Source organism: Rhopalosiphum padi, chromosome 4 (assembly GCF_020882245.1).
Source record: "Rhopalosiphum padi isolate XX-2018 chromosome 4, ASM2088224v1, whole genome shotgun sequence".
NCBI classification, from domain to species: Eukaryota; Metazoa; Arthropoda; class Insecta; order Hemiptera; family Aphididae; genus Rhopalosiphum; species Rhopalosiphum padi.
In genome coordinates this window covers 20,930,815-20,952,727 of record NC_083600.1, presented here as the reverse complement: position 1 = coordinate 20,952,727, position 21,913 = coordinate 20,930,815, and the positions used below count along the sequence as shown (strand labels likewise).

General features: G+C 27.1%; 2 protein-coding genes across 2 annotated transcripts; one reads left to right on the top strand and one right to left on the bottom strand.

Moving 5' to 3' along the window:
- Positions 1-268: 268 nt before the first annotated feature.
- On the top strand, positions 269-11,278 carry LOC132928786 (uncharacterized). The gene is made up of 8 exons (XM_060993656.1): positions 269-332; positions 2,618-2,836; positions 4,202-4,434; positions 5,031-5,204; positions 7,288-7,345; positions 7,470-7,688; positions 10,114-10,346; positions 10,978-11,278. The coding sequence occupies exons 1-8, from the start codon at positions 269-271 to the stop codon at positions 11,155-11,157; spliced, it is 1,380 nt and encodes a 459-aa protein (XP_060849639.1). The 3' UTR covers positions 11,158-11,278.
- A 2,612-nt stretch (positions 11,279-13,890) lies between these two features.
- Positions 13,891-19,624, bottom strand: LOC132929963 (protein takeout-like). Its single transcript, XM_060995619.1, has 6 exons — positions 19,458-19,624; positions 15,221-15,313; positions 14,999-15,149; positions 14,666-14,808; positions 14,436-14,585; positions 13,891-14,337 (listed from the first exon to the last, which is right to left on the bottom strand). Exons 1-6 carry the CDS (start codon positions 19,540-19,542, stop codon positions 14,177-14,179), a joined length of 783 nt encoding a protein of 260 aa, XP_060851602.1. The 5' UTR covers positions 19,543-19,624; the 3' UTR covers positions 13,891-14,176.
- Between the last annotated feature and the right edge of the window lie 2,289 nt (positions 19,625-21,913).

Sequence of the window (21,913 nt, the reverse complement as noted above, 5' to 3'; positions counted from 1 at the left end):
AAATAATTAAGATTTAAAAAAACTGCGGGAATATAACTTAACCAGAGATCGTAGACACAGCTGATTGATTGGCTTAGCAATTTTCAGTTGTCTCGTTTCGTATCCAGTACCTACCTAATTTTATGTTTTAAACAGTAGACATTTTACTCCGACACACCTTGGCGTATAGATACCCAATATATCATATTATATTATTTCGTGTTAGGAACTTGTGTGTAAAATTATAGATATCGTCACATTGTGTGATTGACATTCGACTATTTCAACAATGAGTATACCGATATTTAAACCTGTGACTCACGTCATTTTTGGTTTGGATGGAACGCTATTAGGTGAGTAAAATATATGCTTATAATTTATTTAAAAAGTCATATCGAGTTATATAATATTATACTCGTACATTTAATGATTAATATCATATATATAATAGGTACAATAAATAATGGAAATAGTTGACTACCGCAACTATAATAGCTTTAGGGTTAGCAATGTTAATACCCCCCCCCCCCCAGTGGCGGAGAGTTGTCTAATAACAAAATATTTAAAATTAAGAATGACATCTATATATTTATATGTATTATTACTAGCTGCTCTGTCACGGCGTTGCCCGTGTATTAGATGCGTTAATAATGTGTGAAGCTCACGTCGATCAAACGGTTTTCAAAGTGTATTCGAATAAATACGTGTTTAAGAGTCACAAGATGCAATGGAAGTGAAGTACGTCAGACGGCAGCGGCGTTGTTATTCAGAATGTTTAAACATATTTTTAGTATTCTAGCAACCGCTTAGAAAAAAAACAAACAATTATTAAACGATTAAAAAATACATATATCTATAGCTATATAAAAAAACCCCTTTTACCCCCTTAGAGGTAGAATTTTGAAAAATCCTTTCTTAGTGCACTCTTTCATTGCTTAAGGAACCTCAGTACAAAATTTCAAGTCTCTACACCCAACGGTTCGGTCTGGGCGGTCTTCTATATGTATATAGATTATCACTGTATTTTTGATTATAATTTAATATAAATAATAAATAATTGTATTTTAATATAAATAATAAATAATTGTATTTTATAAAAAATATAAAATAAATAATAACAATAATATAATATATTTATATTTATAATATTAATTGTAAACCATTGATAAATCACGATGTTGATTATTATAGTTACTAGTATAAAATATAGAATAATAAAAACAAGAATATTGTACCTGTATGAAAATAAACCAGCGTACAAAAAAAAAACACGATATAAATAGCAAGTTCAATATTGATTTTAAGTATGGTGAGGATAATTATACAAGGGTGCCCGCATTAATATAAACCGGGGACGTGCCCCCCCTCCTTCGGGCGCCCTTGGAATTATACACGAATTTTAAGGGATTTTAATGTAAATCACATGAGATTAAGTGTTAAGCATGCCAAACATAACTGTATTGATTTCCAAGGTGTGGTTTTGGTTAGAAATTAATTTAAATAACTTATCATCAGGAAATGACTAATATAGTTTTACTGGTAAGGGAATTTTTTTTGTTTATTGAGGTATGGAAGGGGTTTATGTTTTATTTTCATAGAATTGGAAAAGTGGTAGTTTTCATTTAAGCTAGAAAAGTTGTCAACTTGTTATCGTGAAAAGAGGTGTTGGGCTTTATAATTTTGGAAATAGGTGTTCTAATTAATATTTAATATTAAGAATATCAATAGAAGCAGTACAAAATTATTTTTCTTAAAAACTAGATCATTTTTATAAGAGATATTTTCAGTGTCTATGATTTTTTTTAATTCCTTTGGTGTAGACTATTTTCGGCAACTGTGATCCGCTAGTAAATGTGACAGTTTGCAGAAGATACAGGCAGATTAGTTGTCCAAGTTGTCAGTGACTTTAATAGACGGGCAAAAGAATTTTTGACTTTATTCATTGGCTATATCTTAGATCATTACGAAATTATTTTTTGAGTGTGTCCAAAACGTAGACAACAATAGCATAGATTGGTAAATCGGATATTTTGCTTAACTTAAAAAATCATATTGAATAATGAAATGATTATTGGTATTCTACTCGTAAGGGCAACAAATCTTTAATTTGTTGTTGTGTGTCTGAATAATATTTTATCATTTTTTATAAAAATGCATTTGAAAGCTTTTATTGGAACAGTGGATTCCTACCAAATTAGTGTTGACTAATTATAATAAGATTTTGTACAAAGAAATAACTGTAAATAGTATATTTGCTGTAAAATCATTTACGTTCAAAATTTTAAAATTCAAATAAAAATAGCTATTGCCTATTGGTTATACTTATTCAAAACTTGAATTTAACAGAAATTATAATATAAATTCATATCATTCTGAAAACGGGAATTAGTATTTTTATAATGAAACAAAGATCAAACAAAAAAAAAAAATGCTTTAAAAATATGAATTAAAACATTTGTAATTTAATATAGGTAATAAGAGAAAACTGAGAAGTATTACTATTTTTTTGTTAAAAAGTAATTTATAACTCATTTTATTAAATTAAGCAGTAAGCAGATACAGTATACACATGGATATGGGCATGTTTTTGTATAATTTACTATGATGTGTGTGTTATATGTACATATATACGTTTTAGATACGAGACGAAATCATAGAAAAATGTTTACGAAAATTGTCAATGGTTATGGTAAAGTATTCCCCGATAATTTACTTTTACAAATTCTCGGTAAACAAGAAATGGATATTGCTAATTCTATCATCTACAAATTGAAACTTAATTTGACACACCAAGAATTTTTACAAAAAGTTCGTGACGAGGAAGAAAAAACACTTAAAAACGCAACACTTATGTATGGTAAGTACATAATTACCTTTATAAAATAAATCATTACAACTTGTTTAGATTATTGATCGCTAACAAATAATTTCATAAGACGTCGAAATTTTTTTTTTTGACTGAGTGGAAAGCGAATACATTTAAGTGATACCGAGTTTATGACATGAATATCAGTGTATATTTTTATTTTATACTGTATTATTAGTGTATACTGTATACCCTATAATATAAATGTATATTATTTAAAAATCTTAATAATGTGATTTTTTTTTTTTGTAATGAGTAGAACAGTAAAATAAAGGACAATAAAGGGAGATATTATAAAATCTTACAAAGGTGGAGGTAGATATATGTATTTGTTAACTTGACGTTTGAATTATTGAATTTAAACATCGTATTCTCGTCGCGACTGCTTTTACCAACCTAGTGTTCACGGTAAGACGGTCGGCAGTCAGTTCTTTTTTTGTCTACGACCTCCATACAGCCCATCGCGCTGCGATCTATTTTTTTTTTTAAAACATATAGTTATTTTTTTGTATTACCACGCACTCTTCGTAAGACCCTCGCACCGCGATATCTTCTTTTTTTTATATAACGACCCATATAATGTTTGTGATATCACGCATTCACGTGCAAGACCATCTTTATATTATTTTTTTCTCCACCTCCAGTTTGTTCCTTATTTTGTATAATAAAATAAAACCAAACCGTACTGAATATCAACATTGTGTTCTTTTTCTTTCATTTTGATCACACCCGTGCGACACATCAGCGACCACAATCGTGACACGCGAAACCGGATATTACACTCGTCCATGTCAAACTCAGCACTGTTATAATAGTGTTAATCATTTTTTCTATTTGTCGGTCTTGTTCTGATGTCATCATCACATAATACTATTATTATTCTATGTTATGTGTAACACAAAAGTATACAATATTCATCATGACACCAATACGCCAAATATGTAATTTTAAATCATCGTAAATGACGTAAATCATGATAATCGTACGATTATATTATTATAGTGTAATACCAATACCATAATATATTACATGTATTATATTTCCTATTTTCATTCGTGGACGTTTTCTTTAGATACGACAATGAACAAATATTAAATAATATATTGCACTTAAAAACACTATGAAAAAAAACCTTGTTATTAAACCAAAATAATTAATAATAATATTAATATGTCTAACAAATTTGAGCACAAATTTACCTTAGGCATCTATGTAAAACATTTGTTTAAATAGTTATCTACTCCATTAATCTGAACTATTATTATACTATATTTATTATAACATAAAAATCAAATATTTTACGTGCATATAATGTTATAATAATATAATAATTGGTAATATTTATTAATTCTTTAGGAGTCGAAGATCTTTTGGAGCATTTCCATCGACAGAAAATTCCTATGGCGGTGGCAACGAGTAGCTCAGAGAAGAGTTTCCTAATGAAAACGGATCATCTGAAAAACATATTCTCAGTATTCCATCATGTAGTCACCGGATCTTCCGACCCGGAAGTAAAAGACGGTAAACCAGCGCCAGACATCTTTAAAGTATGTGCTTCCAGATTTCCGGGGAATCCCATGAACAGCGAGGTATAATATTATAAGCATTTTAATGTAATGTTATTTAATTTAAATTTCATCCAAGATTCCAAACGAAATACTTTATATTTTGTTATAATTGGGATAACAAAAACAGTTCATTTGTAGGTATTCCTACAATTGAACTGTTTTTAATATATTTTTTTAATAAATCACTTTTTATGACTATAATTTACATAATATGATTCCTTCACACCATTTTATTCCTGTCATCAAAAATCAGAAAAATAAACATCTAATTATTCATGTTTACTACCCACTATGATCATTTACCTGTGCAATTATAGCTCCTTCAAAGTTCTAGAAAACTTTTTTTTTAATAATGTTATTTTTTAATTAATTCTGTACAAAAATAATGATGAATAAAATGAATATAAAATCTAATTTTACACTATTTTAATCTCTTTAATCTCTTTTTTAAACATTTTTGGAGCAACATCATTTTTTTATACGTATTAGAAATTTAGAACTGATTTAGTGAAATCGTTTGATAATAATCTAATGTTAAAAGATAATGATCTTACTGATACCTGCATACTACATAGGCAATAGGCATATATAATACATTTTAAACATTATATACCTAGTTCTTGGTGTTTGATAACTCGCCTAACGGAGTGACTGCGGCTTTAGCAGCTGGCATGCAAGTGGTCATGATACCTGATCCCATATTGTCAGTATGGTATAACATGTCGAGCGCCAACGCTACGTATGTGTTAAATTCCTTGGAAGATTTCCGTCCGGAAATGTTTTCACTACCAGCATATTAAACTATATAGTTCATGCTTAATTTATGTTTAAGCATATATCTTCGAAATTATTACCTTTATTTATCAAATTTACTGTTTACGTAAAAATAAAAATATTTGACATAAAGTTGCATATCTTTTGTCTTACTATAAAATAATTTATAATTTTTGAGATTTTGATAAATTTTGTCAAAATTTTAATTTAAAATGCTTATAAAAAAGTATTGTGACAATACATTTTTGATATATTTTAGTTGGAGTATAAACAATTTATTAAGAACCTTCTATAAGATCTTCAAGTATTTTTACCTATTCGTACATTTTTATGAGCATTTATATAAAAAAAAATTTAATTGTCTATAAATAGCTCAGTTAAAATGAATAGAAAATGATAATTTAAACACTAATTGAAAATTTGAAATCGGTTGTTCGGGAAAAAAATGTTTATAATAATATCTTAGGCAGGCGCGTATATTTTTTAAAACAAAAAAATGTGTTAATTACTATATTTTTGTGTAAAGAAAAATTGGCACAACTCATAAATAATAAATGTTCAAAAAAACACTGGAATATAATACATCAAAAGAATACTTACTAGGTATAATACAAAATACACTTGAAAATTACGTTTTGGCTACTACAACAACAACAATAACAACAACAAAATATGGTTATACATATAACAAATTTACAGCATTACTAAATAAATTACTAAAATAAATGATGATTTTAGTAATTATTAATAATATTGCATACTTTAATAATGTATTCTTTTACTACTGCACGAATTTACTAATATAATATGAATAAAATATATATATTTAATTACATTTATGCATGGGTCACCACTCACCAAATGGCGGCCCACGAACACATTTTATAACACATTTCATCCGGCCCGCAGACAAAGAATAAATAACTCATATTAGTATATTACGACAGCATATTATGTGTTATTATTGTAAATTATTATTTTTGTTAAATATTATTGGTTTTTAAATACTGTAAATATATACTTAGAATTTTGATGGCCCGCGAAAAATGTTCAGATTCCTAATGTGATCTTTCAAAAATATTAATTGGTGACCCCTGCATTATTGCCTTAGATCCTTAATAGTTAGTTACCTATATAAGAAAAATGTATTGTAATTTTAATATTGTACTATCTATGTATTTATTGAATTTTTGTTTTAAAACGTGAGCTCACAGACCTCTCCATACGAATATAATACTTAGTTATCTTAATTTAAATAATTTAAGCCTTCATTATTTTGTTGAAGATTGAATAAAAATATATGAATAGTGGCTTGATACACAGCTGACTATCAGTTTTTGGTTGTTGAGTTGTTTCATACCGTATCTAATACATTTCATAATATTATTCATAGTTATAAATATGTACCTAAATTTTGATTTTATATTCCATGGCACGACATAGAGAAGAGGATTATCTTCTATACATCGTGTTCCGTGCAGGCTTATACCATTATATCATATCATTTCGTGGTAGAAATTTATTTAATTTATTTTGTTAAACATAGTGCGTACAATTTATAATTTTTATCGTCTGATCGATATTTGACTGTTCTAATAATGAGTAAACCCTTATTTAAATCTGTGACCCATGTCATTTTTGATTTGGATGGAACGCTATTAGGTAAGTAAATATATGTTATAGTACAATGAATTTCTAATAATAATATATTATATGTACAATGAAAACTTTCAATAGTGTACTATTTTTGAAAACTGGGACATTTTCACTGCCTATTTTGCAATGGAAAAATCTCCAATTAGTGGAAGTCTAGTATAATCTTAATTTAAAAATAATGACAAAACGACAGAAAAACGCGCTTACACTAGTATAACGATAACAAACTCGTCCAAAAACCAATTTTTTTCACATAAAATTAAATTGTATTTATGCATTTCTTATTTTAAGTTTATTTAAATATATGTTGTTAAAATATTAAAATTATTATATTATTAAAACATTAAATAATAATAATATTATAGTTTAATTTAATCTAGTGCATATTTTTCTTTTTAAGCATTTACCCTTTATGAATTTCAAAAATGTACTCTCTCTGAATAGCGGACATTTCCGAGTATCGAACCTAATTTCAGTGATCGAGAATGTCCGGTATTTAGAGGTTTCACTGTACTTACATTTAACGACTAAAAATTAATAATAATAATGAAAGTTGAAACAAATATTACTATATACCTAAATATCCATTGCTAGGTATCTTTATTATGTCGTACTATTTTATTTAGATACGGAGCGGATTCATAAAAAAACGTTTACTAAAATCGCCAAAGATCATGGTAAAGAATTTCCAGATGATTTACGTATACAAATCCTTGGAAAACAAGAAATGGACGTTGCTATTTTGATTATTAACACATTGCAACTAAATTTAACACCCGAAGAATTATTACAACAAGCTCGTATCGAGGAAGAAAAAGAACTACAAAACGTACAACTTATGAATGGTTAGTAGGTACTTATTATTTATAGCATTAAATTATTAAAATAATAGTTAACATTTATAATGATTGATATTTTTTATACTCATAGGTATAGAAATATAATATTTTAATAACCATAGCGCGTAGGTACAGTGTACACTCTATAGTCTATATAATTATAATATTATATGTATACTGTTATAATATATATAGTTCAATATTATAATATGTATCTATTTTGGATCTCGGGCTATCGAAGATCACTCATTTAGATAGAACATGGCTAGGTACTATCTATAATCTATATTAATAAGGTGACACGTCAAAATATCCCTCGTTAAATATTAATTCAAAATTTAAACCTTTTTATAAAAGCTACATAGATATTAATACAATATAATTATTATTAACGTTTATAAAATACAAAAAAGTTAGTTAAAAAATGTTTAAAAAATATTAAAATGATACGTTTTTCGTCAAAAAGTAATAATATACATAATTATTATAATACTAAGTAATGTGCTATTAATTTTAAGTATTTTTTGTTATTCGTTCCATCATATCCTCTTACAATAGTATTTATTCGATCATCCAAATTTTTATATTTTCGTATTTTCTTTTGTTGAGGTATTCCAACTGTTTGTTGTTCAAGTTTGGCCTTCTACAGACTTTGTTCTCATTTCAGTATACCTATGAACTTCCACACTGTTCGTGGTTAGCTGCCAGTGCAGAATTAAATGCTCTGTGCCATCTTTCTACTACATTATTTGTCTGGGAGTGCCTTGCTTTACAATATCAAACATATTCCATATTTTAATTGGAAAAGTAGGCGCTCTTCACCTACCACCACGTGTTGGTCTCCCTATCCACGTGTCCTCAAAATAATCAACAAATGTTTGTAAATTTTCCTCATTTTCCACGTAGAAGTTGGAGTTGATTAGTTCTCTAAATGCAGAAATATTAAATAATAATATTTTAAATTATTAATTAAGCGGGCTATTTTGGTTTAGGGATATTTTTGTAGGGATATTTTGACGTGGAACGTATAATAATCATTTAATTTACAAAGAAACAATATATGCGGACTCTTGTATACATATTTAAAATATATTCTTAGAAAATTGTTTGTAGGTATTTTTTTTTTTATTACACCATCAACAACATGGTTATTAATGCTCATATTTGTAGGTATATTATTATCGTATTGACTTACTTTATATCATACCTATGCTGATTGTTTCGAGTTTTTTTTGTTTTTTACTATCTAGACAATATATTTTCAACGAACATTTTCTTCATCGCTTAATACTACTCAAACAGTCAAACTTTAGTTTTTCTAAATAAAGTTAAATTCTTATTTTTTTTTTTTTTGAAATTACTACCATGATCAGAAAATAACGTGACAAAAACTATAACATGACTAGAGCATAAATCTTCATTAAAACGATTGAGTAATGGACACTATTGGAAAATACCTATTTGTTGATTATCGAAAAACTGTGCTCAGGAAAGTACATAGCATTATTTAATAATACTATATAAGATGACGCTGATGCTTATTCTGACAAACCAGTAATATTATACTGAATACGTCTTATCCCATACGTGTGGTAAAAAAGTTAAAATTATTTTAAATCATATCGTTTGATGGGCATAATGGTGCACACATTATAATTATAACCGAATACTTTATTTTGGAAAAAAATTAACTTATAATTAATATCTATGCAGTATGCACTTCTAAGCTGTCAGTACAAATTATATTAAATAATATATAATATATATATTTATTTTATAATATATTCCCAGATAATATCTTATTAGCAGTATTATGAATGAAGGTTCATCCGAAGATATGATTTACGAAAAATAAAACTATCAGTTTCAAATAAATATGCACTATACATTATATTGATAGGTAAACTGTGTCGTAAGGCAACTCACAAACTGAGCAGTCTGCTTAATTTAATTTATTTAATAAAGTTGTTGTTATTTTAATATCTTGTTTATATGTATATCGTATATCTTTACATTTCTTCGATTTGTTTTTCTATTATAATTTAATTATGTAACTACATAATATACAACATATATCATGACAAAAACACGTAGGTGGGTATACATTTAATTATTAAATACTTATATGGTTATTTGATTAGGTATCATAATATTTTATATTTTAACTTGTGGTCGCTTTCGCTTAGATACAATAAAAAATATACAGTTATTATTAAATATCATTAAAAAAAAAAAAGTTAATAAAACAAAACAATAAATAATAATATGTCTATCAAAAGTGTGTATAAATTAATTTAAAGCAAAACATATTTTGTACAAATAGCTATCTAATTTATAAAAAGTAAAAACAATTAATCAAATACCATAATATTTGAAAAATGAGGATTAGTAGTAAGTGTTTGAATCTTTCTATTACATGTTAACCATTTAGGAGTCAGAGATCTCTTGGAATATTTCTGTCGGCATAAAATACCGATGGCGGTGGCAACGAGTAGTTCAGAGAACAGTTTCCACGTGAAAACGGCTCATCTGAAAAATATTTTTTCCGTGTTCCATCACGTGGTCACCGGTTCTTCCGATCCAGAAGTAAAAAACGGCAAGCCAGCACCAGACATATTCAATATATGCGCTTCTAGGTTTCCAGGAAACCCCGCAAACAACCAAGTAATTATAATCACATCACAACATTTTTTAGTTTACTTCCAAACGTGCGAAGTACTTCGTGTGTTTTGCTACTATTGAGAAACAAAAACGGTTCATTTGTAGAAATCATTAATAGTTTTTTAAATGGCTATATAGTATATATTATTTGATTGTAGATTTATGCTGATGACTACCTACAGTAGTAAGCACAACCGTTTTCACTTACTATAAAAAAGTAGACGCTGATAATAAATCTGTATATATATTTTTTATTGCTATTCTCAATTGTATATAACGTTAAACGACATAAGCTATTGAATACGTTCCCGGGGTAGATGGTATTGTGCTTATTTTAGTATTTGTAATTTGCATTACTAATAAGTACATTTAAATTCATATGTAAGCTCCACTAAAATATAAAAACAAATGTAATTTGGGCTACATCTAAATATTAATTTTAAGTTTATATCTATACAATCATTTTTTACAAAAAATACCACTGATGAAAAATTATATTTAATTCTAAAAAATGTTTGAACAACGTTTAATTTTTATACATATTACAAGTGATTATCATATTCAGTTAATAATCCTATTTTGAAAAATAATGATCATCTTAGCGATTTACACGTACAAATGTTATATAATATAGTTTCTGGTATTCGAAGACTCGCCGAACGGAGTGACTGCGGCTATAGCGGCTGGCATGCAAGTGTTTATGATACCCGATCCCATGTTACCAAAAGAACTTACTTCTAATGCTACACACGTTTTGGAGTCCATGGAAGATTTCTGCCCGGAAATGGTTTCTTTACCGCCACGCGGTTCCTGATGTTCATGCTCTTCATAAGTTTCGAGTATATAACTTTGAAATTGATATTTATATCATTTCCACGTAGTCATTATACTAAGAACATAATATAAATACAAATTCTTAACTAATTTTCCTGGCATTTGATTTTTAGGCTGTATGTTAGTTGTGTGAAAAACTAAAAAAGTAAAAAAGTATACTTTTTTAAATACTTTTAAAAATACCAAAAATATAAAAAACGGTAATACGTGATTATTGGGTTCATTTGGGTGATTCTTAAGATGACATCGGTATAATGTAAGATAATAGACTCAACCAGACCATAATAACTATATTATATATTATTATATATTTACCTGTTTCCGTCAAAATAATATTGTACGTTTCTACCAAAAACTTTTGGAAATAAATTATTTTAATTTTTAGGAAATGTATGTTCCATTTTTAAATTTTTCAAGTAATACAATTGATCTGTATTGAATAATGATATTCAAAAATTTAATAATGTTTACCCATATGTGATACCAAAATGGTACAATTATTTTCGTCTCGACATCAAACGCTATTGTGAGTCACCGTAAACACTTGTATCATTATAATCAAATTTATTCATGCGGAGCTTTGGTGTGTCCATTTTCATGACTTAAAACATTAACACGAATTTCAGTGCTACTGTTAGATTATTAGATTTTTATAATTAAACCAAGAACGGACTCGCGGACCCAGGGGAGGGTTTAGAAGGTCAGTTGACCCACAGTTTTTTTCTCAGTAAAATGTGACCCCTCAAAATAAAATTACAAACTACAACAATCAAAAATGAATTAGTATTAAATTATAATAATTTATAAAATGTACACTCAAGAACATTTCTATACAAATATAATTATAAATGTATAAATATATTATGATATACAAAAAGAAGGGATGGAAAACGTTTTTAGTTTTTCCGTTTTCCGACTGATGATTATATAAATATATAACATAATGCATGGTGAAAATAATTTTGAAAATATTATTGATTTAGCTGATGCAAATTTTAAATGTATTAGGTACATACTTTGTTATTTTGGATTCTTTTACAATTACATTGAAATATTGTTTTGAAGATTTATCTACCATAGTTAAAAAATTTAAAGTACTAAATCTAAAGAAAACTTAGTTGAAAATGTTATTAAATATTTATCAAGATTTTATAAAGTTGACATAGATGAAATGGATATAAAAGTGGAATACTGTCCATTTTGTCTGGTTTACTATCAAGTTTATAATGAAATTGAACCATTAAAATTAAATGAAGTATTGAAGTTTATGATATCTCGAGACGTGATTTCTTCATATCCAAATGTATATACTTTGTATTGAAAATTTTATACACTTTCAGTCAGCAGTGCAACTTTTTTTTTGTTGATGATAATTAATAATTTAGACCTTAGGGTATTCATTAAATAGATCGAAAAATCCATATTTTCAAAAAAAACGGGGCCTCTCAGTGTACAATAATTTAAAAGTACTTGGTATTGAAAGGGTTCATAAAATAATAATATATATATACCTATATATAAATCCTTCTCAAAATATGAAATACTCAAAATTATTTAAATATTCCCGGTAAATTTGTTAATTAAAATATCAATTTTAAAGCAAAAAATAAAAATTACAATAATTAATAATACCCAAGTTTGTAAGTAAGTTTTAAATTTTAATTAAAACTTAGTTGTGACTTATGTCTTATCTCTTATAGTTACCCATATTAAATGTTGGTATTAAAATATAATATGAATAAAGTAAATTGCGATCAGCATAACCTTCTACACACTGGCCTCTCGTAAGTAACGGGTTTGCAACTGAATTAAACTATGTTTTAAAATTAAAATCTTTAGTACATGTATCTCCAGAATATAATTTATACTGTATAAAATAAAATACATATTGAAGTCAAGGTAATAATTATAAATAAATAAATGATTACATGTGTCCGGTGTGTTATGTCGATGGTTATTGATTATATTATAAAACTGTACCGAAAATAATTAATTATTTCATGTTTGTAAATATTAATAACCTATACTCATCAGATATATTAGAATGAAAATAACATAGTTACCTATATACATACATGGATATATGATATATATGTGAAATACACGTTTATGTAATGTTATAAGTTGTAACTAATTATAATATACTTAAATATTCGTGACTAGACTTCTAGTATTATTTATATTTATAATAATTGTGATCAATGTTAGACATTGGTTAGACATTTAATACACTACACACGTCCCCTTCTGTGACATTATTACACATAATGTGACTAAATATATTATATTATTGTGAATAAAATATTTAAAATAATACAAATCATATATAGCCAGTATAGTACCTATCTAGCTACTGTATATATATAACTAATATACCTAGTGCACATGTAATATACAATACACGAACCGAGGCTACAGCAGAGAATAACAGTATGTTTTATTCAGTAATAGGATAATCACTATTCAGGCATTATAAACATACAAAAGTAACACACTGACATAATAAAATAATAATATACGCAGTTCAAACTATAGAAATACTCAATACGTTGTTGTTAACGTTAATCATAAACCGATTATATTTTAATTGAGATTTAGGACACATATTATTTTCATTTATCTTATAGGTATAGGCTAAAATTATTATTTTGTACATCTGGGGTTTGGAGCAATGATGGTAATTGGTGAATAAATAGAAAGAAAAATTCATCGATTATTTCTTAACAAAGTTTACTTATATAGTAACATAGATAAATAATTATTTACGTCGCTTAGAACAAAATATAATATTAATCTTAATAATAAATAATAGTGGTCAGATATCCTACTGGTTGCAAATTCGATGTAACGGTGATGCGTATTATAATATTAATGCATTATTAAAAATAAAAACTTATTACACCTACATATACAATAAGATAATACTATAGTCCTACAACACAGGTCACAAAGAAAAACTTAAGGTAAATTTAAGAGAAATATGATTTCGTCGGGAGGGTTTATTTGCGGCTGGGTGGGAACAGCTGGTCATAAGGAACCTCCAGGAACACTTGGTTGAGAATGGGTCTTGTGATCTTTTCGAAACCCTCTTCGGCATATGGCATCATGATTTGGAATATCACTCGCCAAAATTGGTTAGCGAAGGTTAACGCCATTTGGCCTAGAATATTGATAATAACATCACGTATTATATTTTATAGTTGGCTTTCTCTTTGCGATATTTTATCGTATTTCTGATGTACACTGTACAGTACTTACTCAATTCGGGACTTCCATTGATCATGTTGGTCGCGTATATTTTCATGTCTCCAATGTCTAATTTCATGCCAACGTCCTTGATACGCATGTAACGTTGTCCGTCCAATTCAACGGCATTGCCTTTTAACATCCACGAACCGGTCACATCATCTACGCACAAAAATCGAATTCAACGTTTTTATTATTTAATCAAATTTCAATGATTAGCTCATGAGTGATTTTGTATTTACAAGATGTCACGTTGAATACGCCTTTGCCCATGATTGGCATCTGGCCAATTCTTCCCTCGCCCTTGAATTTTCCATTAGAAATTACTTTTGGCATGTAAAAATCGACTTCTAATTCCAATTGTTCTGGGTCTTCCACAAGAGATCTAAAAACAATATTTCCAATAAATTTAAAGTGCATAAAATCAAAATATATTTTCTTTAATCACTAAATAGTAAATATTTGGTTTTTGAAGTATCGAATATTTTTACATCTGACGAGAAATTATTTAGCACAAATTAACTTTAAGGGGTAGAAATATATAATGATTTATTACTTATTTCTAATCTAATTACCTGACATCGACGATTTTTATAGATCCTAAACCATGGTTGTACACATCTTTGAATAGAGCTTTTCCTTCGATTTGGGTAGACTCAAAATGCATTAGATATTCATTCAAATAGAATGGGTCCAAAGATGTGATATTTAATTGTGGAATTCCCTCTGAAAATTATATGATTAATTGAGTTATTAGTTTTTAAACCGTTGTAGTATATAAGTATAAGAATATTAACCTTTGCTAAATTTTGGGATCAAGTATTGAAGAGTTCTCTTCACACAGCCACTGAAGTCCTTATCATTTCTTTTGCATGGATCTGAGTAAGTCGCTGTAACAAACAATTTATAAATGATATTATTTTATTTTACTAAATGAATTATGATAAACATAATGACTTTTATAAAATCTTTTTATTGAACGATGAGTTTACATTTTTTTTTTATCAAATACCCAGTTGAATATCTTAAAGTTTAAATATATATTTAATATTTATACTGTATATCTATATTATTTAATAATAATTAATAAGAAAAGTTAGTGTATTTATTAGTCGATTTTCATATTTTTCATTTTTCAATTTAAAATTTATCCCATAGTGTATAATGTATAATATATTATATTAATATTTTAAGCATAATAAATAATAATCCATGGCTAAACCTTTTTTTAAAAATTACTATTATTATCTCATCGGATGATGCGTTTTGCGTGTATAATCTAATGATGTTTTCATTTATGTATCTATGCATATATATATATATTATGTATCGTACAGTAGTTGACCTTCAGGTAAACTTCGTGTGTAGTACGATGTATTATAATTGTATGTATAGACACCAGTACCAAGTCTCAACTAATTGAGTCTCGAGAGGACGTATACACATAATTATTTATGTTTCAGGGCCATACGTAGATATTCGAACAAGCGTAATTTGAATTTATTATTATTTATTTCATAGTAAGTTTCCTTCGTAAAAGATAAATGGAATGAATATTTGTTTTAAATTTAAATTTAATGTCGTCGCTACATACGTTTACTTTTAAACTAAATTATTTTCTTTGAACTAAATAGAAACAATATGATATAATAGACTTGAGCTTTCGCATATTATTTATGCTTTATTGTACACGAAACAACTTTTACTCGAAATTCACTTTCAAATTGAATAAGTTATATTTATTTTATTATATGCATTATAGACTACCACAATCGTACCGCTAAACCGCTTATGTATGTCAGTACTTAAACGTTTTTGTACTCGTTTTAATATTCTGTTCTTTTGATCACGTCTATAACCTGCGGTCAATGATCTGGTCCTGCTAAATATATACCTATAATGAAAGTGTAACGCTACCTACTGCATTTATTTATATATATATATATATATAATGACGGTGAAACCGTTAATTTTTTTATTTGTACGTCCTATTATAATATTTTATTATGGATACTCATAATATATATATATATATATATATATATATATATATATAATATCAGTGAATGTGAAATTTCCCCTGCAATGACAACAATCAATGCGTGTAAATTTGTTTTTATATAGATTGATACGCGGTATTATATGGCTTGCATTTTTTTCATTGCATCTGCATGAAATTTTACATTTTCACTGTCTTTCTTAGAGGAAATCCAATAAACTCTCACCAGATTATAATTTTCAAAATGCGATAATATCTGCGTGTAAAACGCTACAGGGAAAAGGACTGATGCGATTATCAATTTATCGACACAGCTGCGTGCCAATTATTATTGAACGACACGCATCTCAAACAGGTATAATTAAGTTCTTTTTTAATCACAAAACGTTAATAAGTCGAATAATACAATATTGCGACATAGTGTTTTGTTTAGGATGTTTGGGTTGTACAGAAAAATTCAAACAATAAATAAATTATAACAATGCAGATTTTTTTATACATTATACATACCTACACAGGCCATCCTCGCGTATATTTGATTAGTTTTAATAAAAACCTATACGAGTTGGTGTCCAATTATGGAATCGGTTTCTAACTTTTTAGATTATAGTTGAAAAGTTAATATGTAATATTTAACCTATAACATGTCACATGCAGATTTTTTCAAATTTACACAAACATAGAAGTGTAACCTAAATCAGTCGTCAGATCTTAATAATATTGTCTATGGCAACTAATTTGAACAGTGGTACTTATGATGTTAAATAATTTTTTTCGAGGACTAATTCGTGCACTTCATTTTAACCTGGGAACCAATTTAATACTTCCTGTTTTATTAATCCAATATACGAGTATTATAACATTTATAACCGATTATAAATATATTATACAATATGTATATTTTATGTATATATTATTTTCTAAAAACTAATTCAGTAAACGTTTAAATATTTATATAACTATGTCAAGTATACAAACTCACAAACTGGATATTTTAAATTTGAATAACTTTATTCATTAAGATGTTTGAAGAAAGGTTGCCAAAGCATAAATAACTATTCTCTATTCAAAAATATAGTCATACCTATTACATAAATTATTTAAGTATTTCTACTGTAAAGATATTGAATTAATTTAAGTATTTTGTTATGATATTTATTATTGCTGGCCGCTTAAATAATGTATTATACGTATATAATATTATTAGGTAGTATTAGTTTATAACTTATATAAATTATTAGAGGCCGTTATTTAAAAAGTAAAATCATCATTTTAAGTTTTAACCTAGTTTATAAAAAAAATTATACAGGTAATATATTATTTAAAATTAATTTTTACTTAAACTATTTATTTTTATTTTGTAGCATACATGTTATTATATTTATTGAATTAAATATAATAGTGAAAATTATTAATTAAAGAAGATTATAATCGTTTTAATTCGTAGTTCATAGCTTCACAACAAGTAACAACATAATAATAGTAAATATAAATATAACCTATTATCTAGGTTAAGATTATGATTTTTCTTATAGTTTGTAGAAATGATTGCCTAATAGTTTTAGAAATCCAAAAGTTGGTACCTATCTGGCAAACAATAATAATATAAATACACACCTAAATTATTATTATATACAGTTAAGATAAAGTTTAATAGACGAATAATTTAAATAATTTCTAAACAATAACATTTTTTGAAAATAAAATAAAACCAGTTTCTAAGAAAACTCAATTGATTATTGTAATATATAAGTATAGTTATCGAAACTCAAATTCTAAAATAACGCAGTATAAAAATGGATATATAACCACGGTTACGTGTGTTCACCCATGCATCAGATGATACACGGTAATACGACTTCCGCACTCTGCGTGTAGGCACAGAAAGGTGCAATTATTTAAAGAACATTTACCTATACCACACACAACAATAAATTATATAACATTATATCATTATTTTATGCATTCGGCTGTACATGTTATAGAGAACTTGAAAGGAAAACAATAAAAGAAAATCATAAAGATCGCGCTATCGGTATAATAGTGATTTCATTATTTATTTATGGATTTTAATGGCATCTCCCTTTTTACAAAATATATAACAATGAAAACATGTACAGACTAATAACAAAATTATAACCGCACTTTTAAAATTAATTTGATATAATGAATAATAGAAATTATGGATAAATAAATAAATAAATAACAATAGATCAAGTTTCACGAGGAACAATTTATTATAAAAATAAAACATTTATATGCGAATAGTCATCTCCATACTCATAGTAGTTTAATATACGAAGTGATATTTGATGATGTTTTAATATTTCTGTCAATATTTTAGCTTACATAGGTAATAAAAAAAAATATTTAAGTTCTTAAAATTATGAGGAAACGCAAAAAATCCCACATCAACAAAATTCAGATTTTCCAAAATATTTCAGTAAAAAAATTAGTAGTACTAATCTAAAATACTAAAATAGTACTCTTCCATACTCCTCTAAATTCCAATCATAAAATGCATGCCTATGTAAAAATTGACAACCATCCACGAAGAAGCTATAGGTACGTACAACGAGTAATTTTAAACGCATCTACGGTAGACAGTAGTCTATAATCGCCCTAATCTACTAATAAAAAAAAAATCGAAAATAAAATTTAATAAAAATCAATAGGCGGGTGTCATCATTGAGGGTTAAACATTTTCACTTTTCATTATTAATTTTTCATTCAATGTTTATTATATTGAAATAGTTTATAATCTATTTAGTTATTTAGGTAGGTACTTACATATTTTTATGTATACTGTTTATTTTACCCTATTTTATAAATATAAAAAAACTATTATTAATAACTATTTAAAAATTCTAAAACGAATGAAACTCCGCTTATTGTTTTTGAATATTTGTGTGTACGCTAATGGCCATCGATGCTTAAGGTACAATATATTTCTTATAAATAGATGTAAATATATTATAACGTGTATTATACAATTGTATAATACGGGTTTGTTTAAAATGTGTATATATACTTACGCAATTCGACGCCGCCGGACCTGATGATCGCTGCCCTGGCGACCGCGGAAAACGCGGCCAGTAAAAGTATGACTGCGTTGCGCATATTGTTGCAGTACAAGTGATTATCTTACTCGGTGTGTGTATGTGTTGTGCACGAACGATGGTCGAGCAATACGCGATCCGTCAGATTCTTAGTGCGCTTTATAGACGAGCCTCGAGTTCTTGGAGGGAAAGTGTGTACATAATAAAATTTCATCGAGCCGCACGGGAAGGAGTATCATGATGATAATCCGATACGTCTTCGCCGTTGGACATAATTTATATACGTACATATATTATATATGATATATATATGTGTGTGTGTGTTTGTGTGTGTTTCGTGTGTGTGTGTGTGTGTGTGTGTGTAGGTTGTCGATATTTTGTGTTATTGCGACTAAACGATATTACAGTATTTTTGAAAAAAGAAATTGTCGAGTATACGATTTTTAGGTAAACCCAGACACTCAGTTCTGTTATTTTAATTACCACAGGTTATCTGGTTAAAACTGCGTTGTATTATTCTAAGAAATATTTGTAATCTAGAACTCTAGAAGACAAACTAATGTAAGAAGAATTCCCCGCAAAATATACAGCGTAAAATTTATAAAAGCAATATAAGACTACCAACGAACCAATTCCTCGTAACGTATTTTCACCTCAAAAATTGAAAAATATAACTGAAAAGATACATTTCTGGGATTTTTTCGTAGAGTATTGATGATAGTATTATGTTGAAGAGACCAGTGTGCCGATCACAAATTAAAATTATATTTAGAAAATATAATTATATAAAATCCTGTAATATGGGAATTAGTTTGTTGGCATATACATTATACGCATTAAGCGTTAATGGGCAAATCTATACTTATGTTATTTTGTCATGATTAAATTCCAAAATTGTCTTAAAATGATATAGCGTAGTGTTAACCCTGCGGTAGTCTGCAATCACAATAACAGAATTGAATTTACCAGAAAATCGTTGATAGATTTGGGTTTTTCAAAAATGCCGCGATGTTCATGATTTCAAATTGATTTATAAAAACTGTATTGTGACTATTAAATGTATTATATTATCTAACCTATTTCACTTCCCTACTTCGACAGTTGTTTATTATATTTGATTGTTTAAAGGGATATTTTAATATTTTTCAAACACACTTGCATTTATTTTTAGAGTTTTAAGGTCATAATATCCTACTCCTAGAGACCTAGACTTATAGATACATCTCTTTTCAAGTGTTCAACGTTGTCAAACGAGTTTATGCAGCAGCGATCAATAACCGTGGAAACAACAAACTGGTACGTATACAAAATACGAATTGCGTAAGAATAATTACAGTATAAGTAAGTTTCTAACAGTTATTACAAACACAAATTCTACCACGATTACGAACGAGTTACCTGGTATTAGGTATATTTAATATTATTATACCTACTAGTTATATTGGTATAGATAATATATTTGTGTTTTTGAAACTGTTGCTGTAACTTTTATAGTTTTATATAATTACCTAGCCACCAAGGTATTATACTCCTTAACACGCCTAGGTATAGCATCCCTCCCCCACTACTACAATAAAAATATATGGTTTACACTAATACACTATACTACTATAGTCTATAACTAAATATAATATTATGTCTTATGTGACAGAAAGAACTGTCGATTGTAATTAATTAACAGTGCTCTCGTTTAACTATTAAGTATAATTATAACTTGTTTTATAATCAATATTTTCGAATCATTTATTTATTTATTCACGGTGTAGATATACCTGTGTTGTATATTTAATCAAAAATAATATAAAATTTGTTATATAAAAATATAATATTTTTAAAAATGGTGAAAATTACATATTATAAAGTGTATGTTATAATTTGATAATATTAGAAAACAGTATTTTTGATAAAAAATTGTATATTTCCGTTTATAAATTATTATTTTTATAATGACAATATACATTTTTAATGTATTGAAATTAAAAATGTATGGAGTCATTAAAAAAAAATTTAAAGCCTATAATATAATAATAATCTTTGTTTTCAAAAACGTTTTGTTATTACTAAATTATATAAAAAAATAATTTCTAAAATATTTATTGTTTTGAAAATAATTACAAATCATAAAATACTATATTAAAAAAATTATTCTGAATTATACGAATATTGTTTATCACAGGCATATATTAAGTACATAATTAATTAATTATATTATAGTATTTCCTGATTCCGGGACTGACAGTACAGGAAGTAGGTATATCGCGTAAAACTATATAACTTCACTAAAGTGCATACTTGCACATCTCGAGGTCTCAGAATGTGTTACGGACACAGATGAGTATATTTGGCCATAATATACACACAAAATCGAATATACAGTGTTCATAATATAAAACATATTGAATTAATTGTTTATTAATTTAATATTATTATAC